A 24470-nucleotide genomic window follows, 5' to 3' on the forward strand; every position below is an offset into this window, starting at 1 on the left:
GACTTTCTGATTGATCGTCTGATCGATTTATTTTATATGACCCAATCATCGATGATCGATGACAGAAACCAAAAAAAAAACAAAAACAGCCATTGGTTACAAATGTCTAAATTGACCATGACCATCATTATTATTATTATTAATATCAGCCATAGTCTATGTTGTCGTTGTTGCGGTCACCATCATCACCAATTAGAAATTATCAAGTGTTGGAAAAAATGAAAATAAAAAAAAAATTTTTTTTTTGTTATCATCAATGATGTGACTCGTGTTTTTCATAATTATAATGATGATGATGTACTGGAACTCGTGTCTTTCATAATTGGTGGTGAAACAAAATAAACAAAGAAAAAAAAATAAACAAACAAACAAAACATGCATATAAATAAAGTAAAGAAAATATCTGAAAGTTATACATGATGAAAAATATGAATTCTATGGCCAACAACATGCATGATATTCATCATCATAATCATCATAATCATCATCATCACATGATAGCATGGCAACCTTCACATAATTATTGTTCCAAAATCAACATGAAACTTTTATTTCTGATTTTTTATTTTGTTAATTCAAAAATTGTCATTAAATTATGTCGACCCGAAAATGTTTCCAATACTCAATGTTGATGCATTTATAGTTTGTTTGTTTGTTTGTTTGTTTTTTTTTGCTTGGATTCATGTTCCATAATAATCTGTTATCTATATAATTATATTCAAATTGTAATCATTATCGAATGATTTATTATTTCAGAATCGAATTTATCAAATCTTGATGTTGTAAAATTAAATTTTTTGTTTTCCCCAAACATTTCAATGTTGAATTGAAAAAAAATTATTATCAAACTTTTTTTTTCTCTTTACTTGTTATAAAACTAGGAAGAATGAACAAATTCAAATTTGTTTCACCTGTCATGGACAAAAAAAAATATGCTCTTCATGGATTTTTTTTTGTCATTTGGACATTTTATAAATCTAAAAACGATCAAAAAAGGAGAAGCAAATAGAAATGATGTAAACAATTCATAATTCGTTTTGTTTGTGTGTTGTGTGTGTATTTACGTCCAGTGTATATAATTTTTTGTGTGTGTGTTTCACTGAATCAAATCTATCCAACAAATGTCGTATGCATTTTTTTTCTATTAAGTACAAAATGATTTATTTAACAAGATTTAAACAAGATTATTCAACAAAATTCAGTGGAAATGAGAGAGAGAGAGAGATACTACAGTTACGTAAAAAAAATGTTTAATATACAAATATTGATGAATGATTGTAATCAAAAAAAAAAAAAAAAACAGAAATTTATAAAAAGACATTGATTCTCTATGTACAGTCTAAATAATAATACATTTGGACATTGAAATCACTAATTTGATTCAATAGTGGAAATTGAGAAAAAAAAACAAGGATGATCCTATGAATTTAAACGAAGAAAAAAAAATAATGATCATGATGATCATGAACATGTTATTGAACAGTTGCCAATATATTAATCAGATAAAGGATATTTCATCGAACAATCAATCTATAGTATTGATTTGATTAGATTGAAATTGATTAGGCCCCCCTTCCACAAAAAAATCTAATAAGATGATGTAGAAAATTTAAATTCATTCCAATCCAATCAAAAGAAATGAATAGGATTCAAACGAATTAACCCAAAAAAAAAACAGAAAAATAAATAAACAGGACAACAAGGTCATCATCATCATCGTTGATGAAGATGAAAATGGCAGGTTTTCTTCTTTTTTTTTGTTGCTTCGCTTTTTTTTTCAAATCATTCATCAGAACGATTCGATTCGATTCGAATTGTGGATTGGAATAAATGAATGAATTTAAATGTAAATGAACATGTAACTGATGATGATGATGTTGATGATGCCGATGATGTAAATGATGATATTGACCTATTATTCAATCGATTGTTGATTATTTCATCTTTCTTGCTGCTGCTGCTGTTGTTGTTGTTGTTGTTGTTATTATTCAACTGTTTTTAAAATGTTTGTTGTTGTTGTTGTTGATTTTGTTTCCAATGAATCCCTCAATATCCGTCGACAATTTTTCATCGTTTTTTTTATCTTTCATTCAAAAAAATTTATTTTTTTTTATATTTTATGTTTTGTTTAACAATTGTTTACAGCTTGTTTATTTTTGTGTGTGTGTGTGTGTGTGTGTTTGTTGATGATTTCAATTGTTTATCGTTAAAACCAACCAGCTGTGATCAGTCAGTCATTTATTCTTAGTTAAAAACAAACGAATGTGAAAATATATAAAATTCAACAATCATTTGAACTTGTCTTCACTTTATTTCATATTTTCATGATCATCAACAATATATATAATTGACATAATAATCATCATTTAGCACTATAGTATTGGCCGCACCTTGTTTTTGTACGGAAATGGTAAGCAATATATTTGATGATGGTGATATTGATGATGTTAATGATGATAATGAAGTCTTATTTTAACAGAAAATTTTTGTTTCAAACAAAAAAATTTTGATATAAACATCAATTTTTGTTTGTTTGTTTGTTTGTTTTTTTTTTTGATATCGACAATAATGTAGGTGGATGTACAATTAAATCAACGAGTTAATCAAAATGGATTCAATGATCAAAGACATACGTTAATCATTGATGTGCTAAACGATTGATTAATTAATCGTTTTTTTCTGTTTCTCTTATTCGTTCAAAAATTTTTCTTTACATTTGATGATTACATTAAAATTGTAAATTTATCATTTGTTTACGGACGTTTGAAGAAAAATTGAACTTTTTCCCCATAATCATTACACGTGTTTCGTGTCCAAAAAAAAACAAATATCTCATGTCGAATTTTTGTTTGAAATTATTATTAAAAAAGGATGATGAATATGACGTGAAAACGTGCAAAAAAAACATTGTATTGATGGAATTTTTCATCATTTCCATTTGTGAATTCGTGAAAAAAAACTGACTATGGTTAGTGTTTGTGTATTTAGAATCTTGTTGTTGTGTTTGTTTACGCTTTATGCATTGTTCAAATGATCAAATGAGACAATGGTCATTTGACATTTAGTTTTTTTTTCTCTCTCATCATTCTGACATTATCATTAATTTTACTTGCACGTCATTCTCATTTATCATTCATTGACATTTTTTTATCGAGGGTAAACAAAACAAAAAAAAATACATTCAATCAAGGTGAATGACAACAACAATGAAATGACCAGAATCCATTGATTATTGTAAAGTTCGTAATATTTAAATATTTTTTTTTATTTTTATTTACAAGCAATGAACATGATTTTGGCGCGATAGAATGATTCACTAATCCTACACACACACACAAATATATCGACTAACAACAACACACACCCAATATAAAGTTGAATAGAAATGAAAAAAAAAACATAAGAGAAAGGAGAGAAAATGGAAAAAAAACATATAAAGGTGGATACATGGATAACATGGTAAAATAATAAAATTCTCTTTCAAAAAAAAAAAAATTTGTCTCCTTTCTCTCTCTCTCTCTCTCTCTCTCTCTCTCTCTCTCTTTTGAGATGTTTTGCCATTCAATGATGATGATGATGATGATGATAATGATAATAATCATCGAAAGAAAAAAATCATCATTTAGCCAATCTTTTCTTTTCTTTTCTTTTCTTCTTTGGAATTTTTTTTTTATTTTCATTCAGTATTTGGATATTGTTAAGCATCGTTGTTTATGTGCATGTGTGTGTGTGTGTGTGTGTGATTTTAAAAAACGAAAATTTCTTCGTACATTATTCGGTTTTCATTCTGGTTTTTTTTTTTAGTTTTGTCAACCACATTGAAATGCTTCATTGATTTTAATGGAGAAATTATATTCATTTTATTTTATTTTTTTTTTTTGACATTACCATCTTCATCTTCATCACCATCAAATCAAATGGATGAATGAATGTTTGTTTCTGTCTATTAAAAAAAAAATCCGTATTTTATATTTCAGTTGATTGGTAAATTTTTGATCTTGTGTTTTTTTTTTTTTTTTTTGATTACTCATAAAAAAATCGTGTGATTGACATTAACGATTTTTTTTTTTCGTTTAGTCACAACAACAACAACAACAAAACCAACAACAATAATGGTGACATGGTTTTAATTTTCAAAAGTTTATTTTTTATCTTATAACATCAACTTTAAGAATACGAAACATAAAATCAACTTGTTCGATACATAAAAAATTTTGTTGTTGTTGTTGTTGTCGATTGAAATGAATTGTTTCACTATTTTTTTTGTTGTTGTTGTTGTTGTTGATTTTTTCATGGTGACATTTTTCTCTTTCTCCTTGAAATCAGTGATTGATTGATTGATTGACTGAATGATTGATTTAGTGTGAATGTTGAACATTATTAAAACAAAAAAAAACACCAAGATAATATCAAATTCAAAGTTTCCAATGTCTATGTCGAAGATCATTAATGATCAATCACCAAAAATGATGTCGGCTGGACAATATAGTGAAACAAGTAGTGGTGATATGTATCTAGATAATCGTTATCTTTATGCTCGTAATAGTAAAGCAATCGGTGTATTATGGGCAGTATTTTCACTTTGTTTTTCCATCATAAATATGGTCGTATTTGTACAGCCACAATGGTTAGGCGATACGGCTACATCACGTGGTACCGGCTATTTTGGTCTTTGGCGATCATGTCGCCTATTACAAGATGGACAAGATTTAATCTGTGAAGGACGATTAGATGATTTTAGTACAATACAGACACCTGCATTTCGTGCGGCAACCGTATTTGTTGGTCTTTCTGTTTGCCTTTCATCATTATGCGTATTATCAATGGTTTTATTCTTTTTTCTTCATTCATCAACCGTATTTCATGTTTGTGGTTGGATTCAACTATCATGCGGTATGTTTGAATGAAAATTTTTTTTTCTATTGTTTCAATCATTTCAATTTTAATTTTTTTTTGTTTGTTTGATACAAACAACAACAAATTGAACAATAATTCTTTTCCAATCTGGCAATGATAATTATAAACATGCTTAATTTGACATTGACAATAATAAGTGAGATAGTGTGCAAACAAACCCGTTAGCCATTCATTAATATTCATTATTATCATTTTCATATGCGAAAAAAAAGCCAATGCGAACAGTCAGCTATATCATCAGTTTGTGTTTGTTTGAATTTCGGTTCAATAGATCACAAACATATTTAAATTGATGATCGAATCGATCGATTGATGATCGATGGCACCGAACTGCTCCATAACAAAATAAATGACAATTTTCTTTTCTATTTATTATGTGAAAATGTTTCAAAAAAGTTATTGTTATCTGTGTTTCTCTTTTTTTTTCTCAATCACATCAACACAGGTGTATGGTATTAAATTGTTTTCGTTTCATTTCATTTGATTTTGTTGTTGTTGTTGTTTTTTTTTCGTGCCAATGATCGTGACATAAGGCGCCTGGTTTGATTATTTTGGTTTTGTTGTAGGTATTTATTTGGTATTATCCATCCATTATTATTAATATTATTATCATCATCATCATCATCATTATTATTATCATTGTATTTGTTTGTCACGAATTGTTGTATACGAACAGATTTACATTCCGTTATTGTATTAGTGTGTGTGTGTGTGAGGTAAATCGTCGTTATTATTTTAATCAAATTTTTTCTCCTTCATTTTTCATTCTTTTCTCATTATATTCAATGATTTTGAATGCGAATGGTTAAAAGTTGCAGTAGCAACTGATTAATAATCATTCACACACACATACACACAGACGTAGAATACGATGCTTTTTTTCTTTTGTTTTTTCATATTTTCGCAAATATTGATTGATTGTTGAGGCATTTTATTTCCCCTATTTCAATGAGTTTAAATTTTTAAATCTTCTTTCGAAAATGTTGGATTGATTGTTTTCTAGTTCCGAAATTATCTTGTGTTCATTTGCTAAAAATCTGTTGAAATTCTATTGAATTTGATAATTTACAATATCATATCATTAGTGTATAAACGTTTTTATATATTTATTTAAATTATAATTGAGATGCTCTACCACTAAAATAACTACCACTCTTGGCAATGATGATGATGATGATGATGTTGATCTTGATAATGATGATCATGATGAAAATAAATTTTCCATTTTGATCAACATTTTTTGCTTTCAATTCCGAATTTCAAATCGATTTGTTTTCTCACTTGATTTGCCTTGCTAAAAAAAGATGATAATGATTATTTATATATAATATTTATCTGGGTTATTGGATTGCCCGAAGCAAATGACAGTTATAATTATTATATATTATCGTGTTGAACAAACACATGAGAAGAAAAAAAAATTTATTCATTTTTTTTTGAATCATTCAATTTCAATGATAACTATTTGGTGTAGAATAATAATAACATGACTCATATTCTTCTGTTTTGCCATTAATAAAATTCAAAACTTGTTTTTTATGATTCTCATCATCAAATGAATTAAGGTTAAAATCAATTTCATGCTTATCAAAAACAGAACAAAACAAAACAATAACAAAACATTGGTACAATATCAAATGATAAAAATGAAAAAGAAAAATTGAATTGAATTGAATTGAATGCATATTATATACAACATTTAAAATGGAACATTGTTTGGTATTGTTTGCAAAATAAAATGTGAAACAAAATGAAACGGAAAACCAAAACCGAACCTAGTTTTATGAATGACAGATGAAAACAAACACACACAGACACATACACACAATCATTCAACAAAAAAAAAAAATGAATAATGCCAAAGTCGGTGACTAAATTGACTTGTTATCTATGCATACAACGATACGAACAAACTGAATCAAAATGCTGAACAAATAATAATGATGATGATGATGTTAATGATGTATGGAAAATAGAATCAAACAAACAAAAAAAAAATGATCAAATCTTCGATGATGGATCGTTCCATTATGAATGAATCACTACCGGGGCAATTGTGAGTGAAAGAAAAAAAAATTTTGAAACTGTTTTTTTTAATTGTAAAATTTGTTTTAAAATTATCATTATCATCATGATAATGACACTCACTATTTATGTGAATACGATTTTGATTGACAGATAGTGTTCTTCAGTGGTGAAGTGAAAAATTTGAATAATTTGGTGTTTGTTTTGTTTGCAAACAACGACAATGTTTCATTCATTCATCATCGTTTCCGTGTGGATTTTGTTTTCCAGGTATCAGATGGAAAAAAAAGACATTTTTTTCGCATTGAATGAATCAATCGATTGATAATAATGTGTGTATGCTTTTTGTTGGTTTTTTTGCTACTCGTTTTTTTTAATCCTTTCCACTAACAAAATCATTGGTTTGAACTGAATGTTTTTTTGTTTTGACGGCATGATCAAAATGCACGAATTTTTTTTTCGCCATTTTCATTTCACATTTATAAAAGAAAAGAAAATATTTACAGAAAACAAAAAATTTCAATTTCAATCCCTCAATCAAACACACACACACACACACATGAAAAATTTCAATTTTTTTTTTCTATCGATTTTTATTTCTGGATTTTCTGTTTTATTTTAATGGAATTTTTTCACACATCATCAATGCAATCTTATTGTCATTGTGAACCATAACAATCATCTTCAATAAGAAAATGAAGAAAAAAAAATCAAAATCAAAATGAATCTTTTCAAACACAAAGGTCTAGTTATGATGAATTTTATGAATTTTGATGTTGAAAATGTTTGTGAATTGATGAACAACGTGAACAAAAAAAATGAAAAATGTCATCATTATTGGATGTGAGAATATCATCATTTATTTTATTTCATTTTCGAGTTCATCACTAGGTAAACAAATCATCATCATCATCATCATCAAAACGAAAAGTGAAAACCATATGAAACAACTTTTTTTTCTTGTTTGTGCAAGTCATTCATGGGGAAAAAAAATTTGTTCTCCTAGTTCTGCATATTTGATTTGATTTTTTTGATTAAAAAATTCCAATCACATCCATATGATTTTTTTTCCTATTCACCGGACGCTTTCTTGTGTTGAAAAGGCATTGTGAATAAAAAAAAAACAATCAATGATGAATGAATCAATCGATTGGATCGATCGTATGATCAATTTTTGTTTTGTTTATTTTCTTTGTCTCTTATGAATTTTATCGATCAAACAAAACATGATTGTTTCAATTGATTTTCCATGTTATCATCATCATCATCATCATGTTGTTGTTGTTGATACAATATGGAATGAAATAAAAATTTTCTTTTGTTCATTTTTCTTTTGGTAACATCGTTTTCTCATTGATCATTCAATTACATTTAATTTGTAACAAAAAAAAATTTTTTCCAGTTTAAAATTTGATTCATTCATTCACATTTGGATGGTGGCTTTTTTCGGAAATTTCTATTCAATTTTTTTCTATTTCGGACAATTCTTTGTCATTTGTCTAACATTCAATGATTATTATCTTTTTTTTTATTTATATATTGACATGTGAATGAAATTAAACTGATGTACTGAATTCATATAGAAATGTTTATTTACAATTAAATTTGTGAAAAAAGAAGAAAAGAATCCATCCACATTTATAGCTAAATTTAATTTTGATTCAAGTTAACCCAAAATGAAGTGAATGAAACTAAAAATAATTCTCATTAAGCGTGTGTGTGTGTGTGTGTGTGTTCGTTTTTGTCATATAGGTCATACTGGTATCTTTGACAGCAACAAAAAACGAAGATATTTTCGAATCATTGCCATAATTAAAGATGCCACCACACATTTTGTGGACATGATTTTTTTTTCTGGTGAGAATTTAGTTTTTTTTTGTTTCTCTCGCAGTCGTATAACAATCGTTTATTTTTTTTTTTTTTTTGCTTTTGTTTTGTTTTGTTTTATCATCACCATCATCATCAACAATTTAAACTTTAAGTTAGTTGGTCATTTTTAATTGTTGATGATCGACTACATAAACACAAACATCAGTCGCACACACACACACACATATTATGGTCATTATCTCATCATTATCATTGTTTTTGTTTTATATATGAATAAAAAACAAAAACAAAAAAAAATTTTTCTCTTTGAATTTGACATCATCATCGTCTAAAAATATTTTTCATATAAACAATTTTTAATCATCATTATCATCAGTATCCGATGTGACCTATCTTGCATATGTATGTGCATGTGTGTGACCCAGCAATTAAAACGAAAATAATTCATCTCTCTCTCCCTCTGGCTCTCTTTTTCCTAGTTTGGGCCAAAAATATCTGTCATTGATGATAATTATTAAAATCAACAACAATTTTTGTTTGTTTGTTTGATTATACGATGCTAGATTGTTGATGATATTATCAGATTTCTTGAATTTTTTTTTCTCGACCGTCTCTTGTTTGTTTGTCAGATATTTTCATGTTTCATCAATGAACACTAGCAAAAGTTTATTGGTGTCTTTTTTTTTAGCCAAAACAAACGATCAAGAAAAAAAATCGGAAATCCAAAATATTCAGAACAAATTTATGGTGATGTTTGTTGTTTTCAAACAATAAAATAAAAAATTCAACATACAGCTTTTATGAACACATGATTATAGATGGCCAAAATGGATGGAAAATTTATAATTTATTTTTTTTTCTCATTATAACCAATCATCATCATCATATTCAGAAGCCACAAGAAAAAGCCAGAAAGAAATGGTTGATTTATTTATAGTAAATCGAACAGAGAACAACAACAAGTCACGTTATTTAGGAATCATTTGTCTATGGTTAATAGATATACACGCATATCATATGATAATCATAGATGCAAGATGTGATCATAATCTCCAGAAAAAAAACGATGCGATGATCGTATTCATTCATTCACCTTAAGTTTATATTAATTAATATTCCACCCACTAAGCCATTATCGATTAAGAAATGAGAAAAAAAAATCATTAATTCATATCATTTGTACGTGTCAAAAGATTATCGCGATTTGCTCTTTTTTTTGTTCTCATTTACCTAATGAAAATAAAAAAAAATGAATATTATCAGCATAAACGGGAAATTATTATCATCCAACTTGATATATGATATATCGATATGTTGATCCAATAATAATCCATGATGATGATGATGATGAATTTTTCTACATTTGTGTGTGTGTGTGTGTGCAAATGATCATCACGATTGATTTGTAGATTATAGAGAAGAAAAAAAAATGGTGCAACATTTGCATAGATTATCTGATGAAGAAGAAGAAGAAAAAATACCTCGAAACCATAATTGTTGGGTTTATGAGAGAAAAAAAATGAAATAAATAAAATCACATGTCATGATTGTATTCATATCACATTAGACATCATTCAGTCAGTTGGCCATTTTATCATTATCATGTAAATCTTATATATTCCAACACAGGTAAAATGGTGATTATTATTATTTCTTATTATGGATAAACAAAACAAAACAAAAAATAGTGATCATTTGTGTGGCCAAACAATTTGTGAATCATTTTGTTGTTGTTGTCGTTTTTTTTTTGACACCACCAATTACCAAATATGATAAAAAAAATGAATGAAAAACACAAACAAATAATGATGATGATGATTATTATTTTCAAAACAACAACAACAACAACAACAACATATATAAACAATGAAAATAATTCAGAATGAAAATTTAAATTTCCTTTTTGAAATCTTGTGTTCTTCACACACACACACACACCAAAACTGCTGTTTTTGTGTTATTTTTTACCTTATTTTGCCTGCACACATCATTAGCACTGAGAATTGTGATTTTTTTTTGTTCAAAAAATTAATTTTCTTATATCGATTAACTTGATTGAAAATTAAATAATAATCATTTAATATATGGCTGTATCTTTTTTTTGTTTATTCAGCTAATATTTATCCTTCCTGTTCACGATTTTTTTTTATTATCCATTACAAATATTATTTGGCTAAATTATCATCACCATGAACATTATTATCGGTTATCGATTGATGTAATGTATCGATACAAACAAATTTATTGGTGATGATGATGATAAATGATGATTGAAGAGGAAAAAAATATCGATTGTAGGAAAAATTTTCATCGATAAAGGAAGTATAAAATTTAAAAAAAAATTTTTTACTAATAAATCTACCTGATGATGGTGATGACGATGATGATGATGATCAGGGACAAATCATTTTACCATTCGGTATTATTAGTGTATACGGTGTTTTTTTTTTGTTTTCTTCAACACTTCAAAATCTTCTCATTTAAAAATTCATCTTTTTCATTAATTAGTTTTACCTCTTTGTTTTTTTTTGATAAATCTGACCAACTAATCTGTCTTCGTGTCTATGTTTTCATTTTCTTCATTACTTAAACACATTACTTCCGATTGAAATTTTCTAATTGAAAAAAATAAATAAAATGTTTGAAAATGAAAACGTTGATGATGATCACGAATTTGTTGCTGTTGTTGTTATTTGTTGTAACTAATGAATGTGAAATTTTTTTTTGTTTGTTTGTTTCATCTTCCTAGATTTTTTTTTCTTATATAAAACACGATGTACGTTTTGGATTTAAAGAAAAAAAAATACTGTGATCCATTCGTTTCCTATTAATTCCATTCCAGATTTTTTTTTTTGTATATGAAATGAGTATACACATACACTTGTAACAAACTATTGGTGATTATGTGTGGGAAATTTTTTTTCTTGTTAAATCTAAATCTAAAGATTACATCATCGACGAGCTTCATCATCATCATCATCATCATCATCGTCATGACACAATGATAATGATGATCATATTGATACCTGAGGGCGTCAAATTCTATTATCATGTCATTTTCTTTTCGGATTTTCAATTATCTTACATTCATTTTTTTTTCTTCGTTGTCATTACAAATTACAAACGTTTCTGTTTTTTGATGGAATTTACTTCCTTTAATTTTTTGAGAAAAAAAAAATGAGAATTTTCCGTTTTTACAAATGAAAACAAAATGAAAATCAATTAAACATCAGCAACAATGCTGAAATGAATGAGAATGTCTCATAAATGAACAAAAAAAAAAATCCAATCAACACAAATTGACCCGAAACAAGAAAAAAATCGTTGGCGTATAAACACAGCAATGCTGAACATGAAAATACAAAACTTTTTTTTTGTTTTTTTGGCTGATTGTTTCATTAAATTAAAACAAAGCCAAATTCAACATTTAATTTCATCCAAAACAAAAAAATGAATAGGCCATATTGTACGTTTGTTTTGGTGAGAGAGAGAGAGAGAAAAAAAAATACACCGAGACATTATGAATTCAAGGATGAAACAATTTCAAACACAGTGTTTCCATCTTTGGATTTTTTTGGAATTTTTTATTTTTTCATTATTATTAATTTATGAGAATTTTCTTCACTTATGATGAATCAATTGTATGCTAATTTGTGAATCTATCTATAATAACCCACACACACACACACAGATTTCTTTTCTAGTTTCAATAATCGTATCATAATTGGACAATACATTTATAATGATTCATCAGACTGATGAAACAATTGAATTGATAAATTTATCGATGATGAACGATTTGTGTGGGATTTGTAGAAAAGAAAAAAAAATAGAATTGTGTCCCATTTGTTCATATGTTGTTATTGTTTTTATTTGGACAGAATAATTTGAACAATTGCCAATAATCGATAATCATTTCTCATCAATAATAATAATAAATAATGATTATAATTGCATTATAAATGCAAAATGAACAAAAACAAAAACAAAAACAAAAAAATTCAATGAAATGATCCCGTATATATCGTGATTGTGTAATTCAATATATATTCGAAACTTGAATTATGAATAAAAATCAATTTGAATTTTTTTTTTGTTTCATGATCAACACACTTATAGGTCATTATTATTTATTCAATTTTTTTATTGTTAGACAATTGATGTTTGTGTTTCATGTATGGCCAATAGTTTATAATCGACCATCGACAACAATCATAATCCATATCATTTTCATTATCTAGTGTCATGATTTGGTCATTTTATTTTTGTTCATTTTAATTGAAATAAACCAAAAAAAAAAAAAAAAAAAAAAACGTTCATTTTCACTGGACATACACACACAGACACACTTTCAGTGTTCTCATGAACATTTATCATTGATTGAATTTCAGCTTTTTTTTCTTATTCTCATTCTATCGATTTTTTTTTCAATAAAAATGTTCATTATTTTGTCTAATCAATGAAAAAAAACACACACACAGTGAAAAGATGGTCGTTTCATTTGTCTTTGAACCTAATCACAAATGGATAGAAAACTAAAATGAAAAAAAACGGTAAAATTGGCCACAACAATAGCACAACAGATTTTTTCACACGAAACAATTTGTTATAACCGTTGGCGGTGGCGTTGTTATTTTTAGACATTACAGATTGTCGAGGTGATTATCTTTTTTTCTTCTAACACACAGCACATGCACATTTGGGCGAAAAACAAATTTATAGAAAGAAAGAAAAAAAAGAATAGAAAAGAATCAATTTCAATTCAATCGAAGCGAACATCAAAAAAAAAACATCAATCAAAATCCAAATAAATGGCTTATTATTGCAATCAACCAGTTGAATTTTCTACCTGTTTAGTATAGTTCAATTATTTGATGATGGTCCTTCATTCATTTGCTTTGACTGAATTTGATTGTTTTATGATGTGGCACGTTTTTTTTCGTTCTGTTTCTCATTATATTCAATTAAATTCAATTTGGTTTCACCATTATCATCATCATTATCATTAATAATAATGATGGTAAAAAAAGGGTGAACATGAAAACATGGAAACCCATCCATTCATTCATTCATTCATCGATCGATGCAAATTATTATAACGTAGTTTTTAGCAGTATTAATTATCATATATCATTTATAATTCATCATTTTCATCAAAATTATAACAAAAATGAATGCAACAGGTTGTGTGTGTGTGTGTGTGTTCATCATTGAACAAAATGTTATTGTTCACATTTTTTCAATGTCAATATTCATGTAGTTATCATTTTTTTTTGGCAACAATTTGTAAAACAGGAATAAAAAAATAACATGAATGTTTCTTTTTTCTATCTTTGACTATCCACTAATGATGATGATGATGATATACAATAAATCTTTCAATTGAACAAAAAAAATAACAATCGGTTCAGTCAATAATAATCGGTCATAAAAAAAATATGATTGAATCTTGTTTTGGATTGTCAAAAATTGAATTGTCAAAAATTTCACATTTACATTCTCTCTTGCTTGCTCTCTTGATGGACCAAAGAAATCTTTCGACACTGAAAAATAACAGAGTGCTAATGTTTACAAACAATGAACACTTGTAATTTGCCATACAAATGCAAAATGTATTTTTTTTTATTTTTTGATTTACAACAATTATGTGTTATGTGTCTTAGAATCGTTTTTCATTCTTATCTAAATGGCAACACACACACACATAAATTATTGATTTGCCCTAAACAAATGTATTTGGTTTCCCCCTTCTTTTTCTTCTTCTTCTTCTTGCAAACAACAAAAACGTCAAAGACAGAAAAAAAAAGAGTGAAAACAAAAATATTCATATAGACCACCTATATGTTAAGTGCTAAAATATTCAAAAATTATTGAAAAAATAACAAAGAAACAATCACACACACACACACACACACTACTGCTATGTGTTTGTTTGGATCGATGCTAAACAATATAACAACATCTATCTCTATCTATATAGCTTATAATTGAATTGAATTGAGCAATATATATTTTGCATCGATTTTTTTTGTTCAAATCCCATTATTTTTTTTTATTTCAAACTAAACTACGTTGATAATAATGATGACGAAGTCGATGATTAGACCTATTATTCATATAATAATGCTAAATATGTATGTGGACATGAATTCTTTTGCATTCATTCATTCATTTATTGTTGTTGTTGTTGTTGCCATATTTATAACAATCAATTTTTCAAAACAAAACAAAACAAAAAAAACAGTCATGTTACGTATGAAAACAATTTTCAGTGATACAGTAATTGGCAAAAAAAAAATAAAATAAAATAAAAAAAGCAGAGAATTCATATATGAATAGTGTAGTAATTTATTATTATTATTCAGTGTTTACTGTTGATATTTAATGAATGTTTGTATCTAAAAATTTGATACAAATATCAATCAAAATATTATGTGGATATATTCAATGAAATGTTAACCATTTGCCAATGTTGAAACATTTTGTTCATTTTCTTGATTATTATCAAATTAATTCAAATCACAGATCGTATACAAACACATACACACACAAATATTGGATTGGATGATTCTCAAAAAACAAAAACAAAAACAAAAAAAAACATTGCCATCTACAGTGGCAACAATACTAGACAATCAATAATTTGATAGTGAGATGTTTCAATGACACATTTGTTTTGTTCATCGTTGAGTTGATTTTTTTTATTCTTATTTTCTAATCCTGATTTTATCCATTAAACATGAAGTGTTATTGGAATAGATTCTATCTACACACACACACAAATTGCATGAAAAAATAAAAATTGTGAAGAAAGTAAAAAAAAAGCCATTTTTTTCTGTTTGTTTACAACCATTTCAGAAGCTTAATATTAATATTAATCAAAGATTTATGCACGTTGACGATCCCTGTTTTTTTTTCTTTTCTTTTCTTGTTTCTCTGTCTGTCTGTGTGTGTGTGTGTGTGTGTTCTATTCTCTGACTACTTTTAGCACTAGTAGTAGTAGTAGTAGTAGTAGTCATTTTTTATAATTAATTTCCACATTTCTAATTTTATATTCGGATTATTATTATCATCAATTTTTATTTATATGTTTCAATCATCATACACTGGCTCTGTTGTAAAGCAAATCTTTTACATGTTGTGTTTTTTTTTCTCCATTTGTGAATTCATATCTGAATTGATTTATGATTTTTTTAAGATTTTTGTCAAATTTTTTTTCCTCTCTGATTGAATATTATAATCAGATGCACAACACACACACACATATGTGTCATTCAGACTGATTTGATTGCTGTGTGTGTGTGTGTATATGTGTGTGTGTGTGTGGCCACTTTTTGTGGCCAATCAATTTTTCATCATATCGAGATTTTTATTTGAAAGAAAAAAAATAATATAGACGAATTAGCTTTTCCTATGTGTGCACCTTTTTTTCTATTGCAGAAGAATAAAAAAAGAAAATATGATGATCATCATAATCATTATCATCATCAACAATTTTGATAAAAGATGAAAAAAAAATGATCATGATGATGATGATCATGATAATCATAATGATGATGATCGTTTGATGATGTCAAATTTTTCTTCAATTCTTTCAACTTTCTATTCATCATATTCAATGGTTATGGTTTATTATTATCGGATCTAAAACCAAAAAAAAAAAAAAAAAAAAACAAATGTGACCACAATCAAATCGAAAAAAAAGAATATATGAAATGCAATATATAATAATAGAAGATGATGAATAGAACAATGAATGGTTGCCATATAATGTAGGAAAAGACAAATTTTTTAGGTGCTGTTCATCATCATCATCATCATCATCGTCATGAGCAATGATTATTTTTTTTTTCATTTTTTGTTCCATAATCATTTTTATTATTTTTGAAAATAATAAAGATGATGATGATGATGACAAGCAAGATTTATATAGATTTTTTTTTCTGCGTTGATTCGAGATCACCATGATCAAAATATAAGAAACCGAAAAAAAAACGATAAAGTGATCATCATGCATGATTGGCAGATGTGTTGTGAATTTATCATTCACATAATATATAAACACAAAACAAAACAAAACAAAATCAAATCGTTTGGTGCTGCCACCACTTGTATATTAGACCAATTACATTTTTTTTTGTTTTGTTTACGAGTTCTATATCACCTTATCAATGCGTTTCATCATACACATTCATTCTAAAATTTTTTCATCGTTTAGAATTGTTTTTTCGTTGTTGTTGTTGTTGTTAATGAATGATTTTTGTATTGTTCAGATCATCACAATAATAGTTTGTGTAGTATATTATGTTGAAATGTTTCTTGTAACAACTTGTAATTATACAATTATAAACAAAACAAAACAAAAAAATTTGCATTGAATAGCCAAACTTCAAAAAAAAACCAAAGTAAGAGTAAAATGAACGAAAAACATTTCATTTCATTATTAATTACTCACTAACAAAACCCCACGGTTTTGGGAAGCATAGAAAATAAGTAAGAGATGTGTTTATGAACCAACTTCAAACTATACCGTTACTTCTCAATCAAAAAAGGTATGACATCAACAACAACAACAAAAAAATTATGGATCATCCGTTAATCTCAAATTTCATTTTCATACAATCGGTGTTGGTCGTATAAGTAAAATTCCCATATTTAAATTCAGTGTTTTTGATACATGACACCTACACATATATGTTCACACGATTTTTCTTTTGTTTTGATTGATAATAGAAACAAAAATGTTCTGTTGTAAACTTGATGATGACAACAACAACAACAGCAAAAAAATTTTTTTCCCGTTATTCAACACAAAAAAAACACTTTCCAAATTATCATTGATTATCGTTGAATGATTTTGATCAAAAAAAAAAAAAAAAAGATTTTTTTCATGCAGAATGACCATGAGGTCAATTCAAAGGTTTGGTTATTGTTATTGTTTTCATTGATGAATAAATAAAAAAAAAGAGGATAAAACAAAAAGAAAAATCGTGTGTACAACTTAACCAAAAACAAAAACAAAAAAAAAAACAGAAAATCTCATTCCTTTATTATATCCATTATTATCATGAATTATTATTTGCAAAAGAAAATGCTTATCATACTTCCTGGATGTTGTATAGAAGTGTTTTTTATTTATTTTTTTGCTTGGATGGATCAATTTGATGATGATGATGATGAAAACCCGGTATGACAGATGACACTTGAATTGAAATTTTTCTGGAAAATTTCTTTAATGCATTTTATTTCCAAATGATATGAAAAGTACTGGAAAAAAAAATCCATAAATGGATCCTGCTTCTGTATAATAATGATGAATATTTTTTTTTTCATTCAGTAACAATGTTGATCAATGAATTAAAACAACAACAACAACAACAAATGAATTTCGTATCAAGTGCCATTTGTTTTTTTACTTATTATTAAATGTGATAATGTTTATCAATTCAATAACGAAACATTGTTGACCACTTTCATCAATGTTGATTGTACATTTTCAGTGGTTTTCATTTTCATTTTTTTTTCTCGATTGTTACTGTTAAATGTTTCACCAGTTGCAATGACGAATGTCAATCAATCTGTATGAGAATAATAACAACAGAAAAAAAACAAAATCATTTTTTTTCTGATATCATCATCATCATCATCAAATGAAGTACTGAATGATTGAAAGACAGAAACGAAAGAAAAAAAAATTGTTGAAGAAAAGTTTCCAAATCCATTAGTAGTAGTAGTAATTCTCATTCATCGTGTTATGGAGTAACAAGATGAAAAAAAATGAAACAACAACAACAACAAAATGATTCAGATGAAGTGAACTATTCATTAAGAGTTTTTTATTCATTCATCTACATTCATACTTGAATTGTTATATTTCATAATGATAAAAGCTCAACAAGTGTTTTTTTTCTGTTTTCTGTTTTGTTTTGTTGCGGTTGTCATTGTTTTCATACGTGAATCTTTCTTGAAAACAAAAAATCATCTTTCATCTTAACTTGTGATAGTAATTTGTAGCAAACTCAATTTTTTTTCACTATAATATATGCAACACACTAAAATAGCTTGACTATATGCTAATGATGATGATGATAATGATTGAAGCAACAGGTTTATGCAGTAATGCGATGATAATTAAATTGTCATCATCATAATCATCATTTCGGACAGATAGGATAATCAAAAAAAGAAAAAAAATTACAGAAAAATTTCATTCTTCCTTTTTCTAGTTCCACACACATTTGTTCTCAACACAATGATCCATCCATTTTTTTTCCAGAATATTTCCACTGAATCATTATATAATCATTATAATCGATTTTTGTTTTTATCTAGATTAAATTTTTATAATCAACAAAATGATGACGATGAATATGACATTTGATTTGAGTGGCAAAAAAAAAACAAAGAAAGTAAAGTCAAAAAAAAAGAAAAAAAAAAACAAATGACCTCGACCATTTATCTATTTTTCCTTACAAGTGTATGTGTGTGTCCTCGATGGATCATATTTGTTTTAATTTTTTTTCAAGTTCCATCAAAAAAACATCATCATCATCATTTTTGACTAACTATTTGCTCGCTCATTTTTTTTTTGATCCATTTGTCCAGAAAGAAAAAAAAATACATTGATCCATTGTTCCATATTTTACCGTAAATTGAAGAAAAAAAAATGAATTTTTTTTCACATTTATTTCCATTTCGATTTTTTTGGGAGGAGAGAAAATTTTCTTCCATTCATCGTTTTTGATCATGATCATGATGATTTTGACTTTGGCGCCTTTTAAATTTGAATGATGATGAAATTTTCATTTATTTTCAATGATATTCTTTCCAATTTTTTTTTCGTATCTCAAGTCATCGTTAACAACAACGGCGGCGACGACGACGACGACAACGAAAAGTTTACTCATTATAAATTGTTGAAAATGGCCGCAAAATAAAACCATCATCATCATCATCAACAACAATGATAATGATGAGCAAATTTTTCTCTCACATTGAAAGGACGATGGTGCGATATTGAATTTTGTCTGTTTTTTTTGCATGAAAAAAAACCAAAATCCGAAAAATTTGATCAAACAAACTATGACTGTGAAACGAATGAACAAGATGAATTTTGAAATATTTTTTTTCAACAACAACAACAACAAAAGATTCAATCATGTAAAACATGAAATTATTTGTAAACAGAAATGTATACATTGGTGATGGTCTTGATCGACGATATCGAAAGTCACCACACACACACACATAAATAAATATGATGACCATCATAAATCAAACAAACAAAATATACATTCACTTCAAATAATGGTGAAATGGAATTTCAAACGAAAAACGTGTTGTTGATTCCTTATATAAACGAATTTCAAACAATGAATGAATGAATGAGTGAATGAAAATGAACGAAATTTTAAATCCAATCATAATCAAATAATAATAAAGTTATTATAACGTTTTTTTTCATATATGTGGAAGCAATTTAACATCCACATCTTTATGTGCTATATTCGTGAAGTTTTTTTTTTTCTTCTCTTTCAATCATTATCAACAACAATATTGCACGCATTTATATGGTGATGATTATAATTATGGCTATATGGGGTCATTCATATATCACACACACACACACACATTCATCAGGATAGACAATAATAATGAATCGTATCAATGAGAAAAAATGTTTATAAATAAAATTAATCCAATATTACGTGTGTTTTTTGTTTGTTTGTTTGTTTCAGCGCACGTTTTATGAATGCGTGAATGATTTTTTTTTATGTGTCCACATTATTTTTGCATTTCACTATGATCATCTGTGCATCAATTAGTAAATTATTATTACTTTCAATGAAAAATATTTTGAAGAATTTCAACAATTTGAACATTTCAAACATGACACTTTGATATGACATTTTGCACGCAATCCACCATGATGATGATTGAGAAGAGAATAAAAATCTCGATTATCAGATATTTTATAAAAATTGTTTGCTTGTTATACACATTTTCATCTTTCTATTGTGTTATTTTATATAACATATATATATATCTAGCTAATGATTATGGTTATGGTAATAATGGCTTTATGATGTTGATGATCATGATCATCATCATCATTATAATATTATCATTACTATGATGATCTATTTCATTAAACACATTCATTCACATCTATGGTCTTAAAATATTTTTTTTTCTCTCTCTTTTGGATATATAATTATTATTTTGATCATCATCATCATCATCATCATTTGCTTTATTGTAAAATTGTATATGATGATGATGATGATGTAATAACGACTTTCAAGGCTTTTGCAACAGCATCAATGATTTGGAGCAGAAAATAGAAAAAAAGAGAACAAAAAATAACGTCAGCTGTGATTATAAGATTATATCTTGACACGTTGTCAATAAATATCAAATAAAATCACCATGGGTGATCTTATAAATGAAAGAAAAAAAATTACCAACTGACGATGGTGCCAAAATCTATTGTCACAAGGGTGTGTGTGTGTGTGTGTGTGTGTACAGATCATAATAATCTTAGAATTTCAATCTTTTTTTTCAGTAGTATAAGAATTTCTTAATCGATGTTCTAACTGAATGTGTCGTCACTAATTTACGCATAAAGATTGATAAAAATCTTGATTTCTAATAATTCATTATTGTATTCACGTACATATATAATGTATAATGAGAAAAACAAAGAAATAGTATGAAATGACAACAAACAAATGAAATAAATGAAAAAGGTAATGAATAAATTGAATAAAAACAAAAATGAAAATCAATTCAATGTCATTAGATTAATTAATTGATTTTTGCTGACCGTTTTTGTTGCATTCATAATTCATACATTTTTTTTCATTTATTTTCGGAACCACAATCATTCAAATGTGCACGTGTGTGTGCGCGCGCGTGTTTGTGCTTTGAATAAAATGTGAATAAACTGATAAAACTATTGTTCATTGAAAATAAGAAAATTTTGTCTACCATTTGAGTTCATTTTGTATATATTTTTGTTATTCACACACATATCATTAATATTATTGATCATTTTTAATATTCAATTTCAATTTGTTGTTTCACTACTTTTTTTAGCACATTTTTTTTCTTGTTCATATGATTTAATATAAATCAAATGAATGAATGGACAGAAAAAATCAAATGAATCTATTGTGTTATGTATGAAGAATAAAATTTTTTTGGAATAATTTGTCCTTGTCCAATTACAATGGGAACAACAACAAAGTTACAACAAAAAAAAACGTTAATTTAATTTTTTTTTTGGGAAGAAAAAAAATAAATACTAGGTTCATCAAATTTTCTTTTTTGTTCATTTTTATTTTTATGAATTTGCATTCATTGTTGATCATTTATCATTTTTTGTGAAAAGAAAACTTTAATAATTCTGTTTATTCTGTTTTTCTCCTATATAGCCATCTCAATGTTGGTGGGTGTATTAATTTTTCCTATTGGTTGGGATACACCGATTGTACGTGAAGTTTGTGGCAATGATTCTGATAGCTATGCATTAGGCCAATGTGGTATTCGTTGGGCATTCATTTTGGCATTGATTGGTGTTGTCGATTCTATTGTATTGTCCATATTGGCTTTTGTACTTGGTTCACGTTATGTTAAATTATTACCAGATCATTATTTACCAAATGGTACTAAATACAAAGGTTTGAATGAATGTTAGGATTTTATGGTTATGAATCAAAAAAATTAAAATATGAATAATTATCCATTGAAATTACAGGCGAAGTGAATTCTGCATTTATGAATCCAGAATATTTACCCAATAAAAAACTAATTGGTAGCCTACAGAATCAAATGATAAGTAAATCATTGCATGGATCACTTTCATCAAATGGTATGCCACCTGGCTATGGTCCATTGGGACCAATAAATCATTCGGCTTCTCATCATCATCATCATCATCATCATAATCATCATGCAAATCAAAATCCACATCCACATCCAAATCCACATTCACAATCACATCATCATTTAAATGAAATGGAACGTTATTCTGAATATTCACAACGAACAAATCGATCTTCATATAAATCATCAACGGCAATAACATCAAATCTTAATCACCATCATCATAATCATCATCATCATCATGTAACACCACAACAATCACAGCATCAATCACAACAATCATTGCATCAATCTTTATCTGGCCAACAACAACAACATCAAACCACACCAACTGCTACATCATCCGTTTCCGGTACAACAAGTCATCACTCATCATCATCAATGGCAATCAATCCGTATAATAATTTTTAATTCCACCGAATAAACCAAGCGAATTTACATTACATTACAAATAATTTACAATGCACAATTAATCATCAATTAATTATATTATCATATAATTACATCATTAAACGATTTGTCAATTTTTCTTCAATTAACCTAAATATAAATAAAACAATCATACACACCCACACACACACACACACACCCATACACATGCATACACAAACGAATTAAGCTATTATTTAATTTATCTATCTAACTATATCTTTTTAAATATAGAATTGACGTGAATAAAAATTTTGCAAACCAAAAAAAAAAAAAAAAACAATCGTTGTATCAATGAATCTTGTTGTTCAAAATCATCTTATCATCAGACAATCATCATTTGTAATATTTTCGAAATGATCCAGATGATAAAATCAAGCTAATTTGATTAGCATTTTTTTTCATAAACATTTGTTGATTGGCTAATTGTAAATTTCCTGAAAAACAACCACAAACAAATGATCAATTGCTTTTTTTTTGTTTTGAAAAAATGAAATTTCATCATAATTAATCAAATGTGATGATCAATTATCTATTGATTAATGATTGACGCTTGGACATTTAGTTCAATGTTAATATTTTGATTGGAATGAAAATGAAACTTTTTTGTCCAACAATCATTTTACAAACAAATCAGATCATAATTTACATACATACACACTCGCACACACACAGGGTTAACTCAATTTATACTATTTTTTTCTGAAATGTTCCATGTTTCATGATAAACATGTGATCATGTCAATAAGTTCTTGAGCATAGATAGATCACGAATAAACAGATAACACGTATAGATTCCTTTTGATTGTTTTTTTTTATTTTCGATATTGATTTATTTGAACAACAACAACAACAAAAAATGATAAACACCACGTACAATTAATCGCATTTGAAAATATTGACCGAAAGATCATGGCGATTGTTCCAGAAAAAAAAACTATTTCAACAGACTGAAAAAAACGTTTTTATTTATTTATTTTTTTATTTTTTTTGCTTGAAACAACACGAATAACGAACGTGCTGTCAAGAACAGAAAATTGAGTTGTTCCAAAAAAACAAAAAACAAAAAACAAAATAAAAGAATGAAATCTGTTTGAAACTTCTATTCTATCATCACGTGTTTTTTTTTCTCTATTGCATTATAATTAGATTAATTTTTTTTTTACTCTTTCTCTTCAACGTTCCTATTCACATTTTGCATTTTTTTTTCATTCAATCAAATCGAATTGAATCCATTTTGACTCCATTTTCATCATCATCATCATCATCATGATTTCCATACATACAAAATGAAACGTAACTATAATTTTTGATCCAAAAACATTGTTATCAATCATATGTGGAAAATTTTTTTTTGTCGCTGCAATCGATCAGCAAAAAAT

General features: G+C 27.0%; 1 protein-coding gene across 1 annotated transcript; it reads left to right on the top strand.

The window, feature by feature from the left end:
- The first annotated feature begins 3678 nt into the window (after nt 1-3678).
- LOC124499798 (uncharacterized) lies at nt 3679-24193 on the top strand. Its single transcript, XM_047063769.2, has 3 exons — nt 3679-4893; nt 22209-22454; nt 22532-24193. The coding sequence occupies exons 1-3, from the start codon at nt 4368-4370 to the stop codon at nt 23068-23070; spliced, it is 1311 nt and encodes a 436-aa protein (XP_046919725.2). The 5' UTR covers nt 3679-4367; the 3' UTR covers nt 23071-24193.
- Nucleotides 24194-24470: the final 277 nt, after the last annotated feature.

This window comes from Dermatophagoides farinae, chromosome 5 (genome assembly GCF_024713945.1).
Source record: "Dermatophagoides farinae isolate YC_2012a chromosome 5, ASM2471394v1, whole genome shotgun sequence".
NCBI classification, from domain to species: Eukaryota; Metazoa; Arthropoda; class Arachnida; order Sarcoptiformes; family Pyroglyphidae; genus Dermatophagoides; species Dermatophagoides farinae.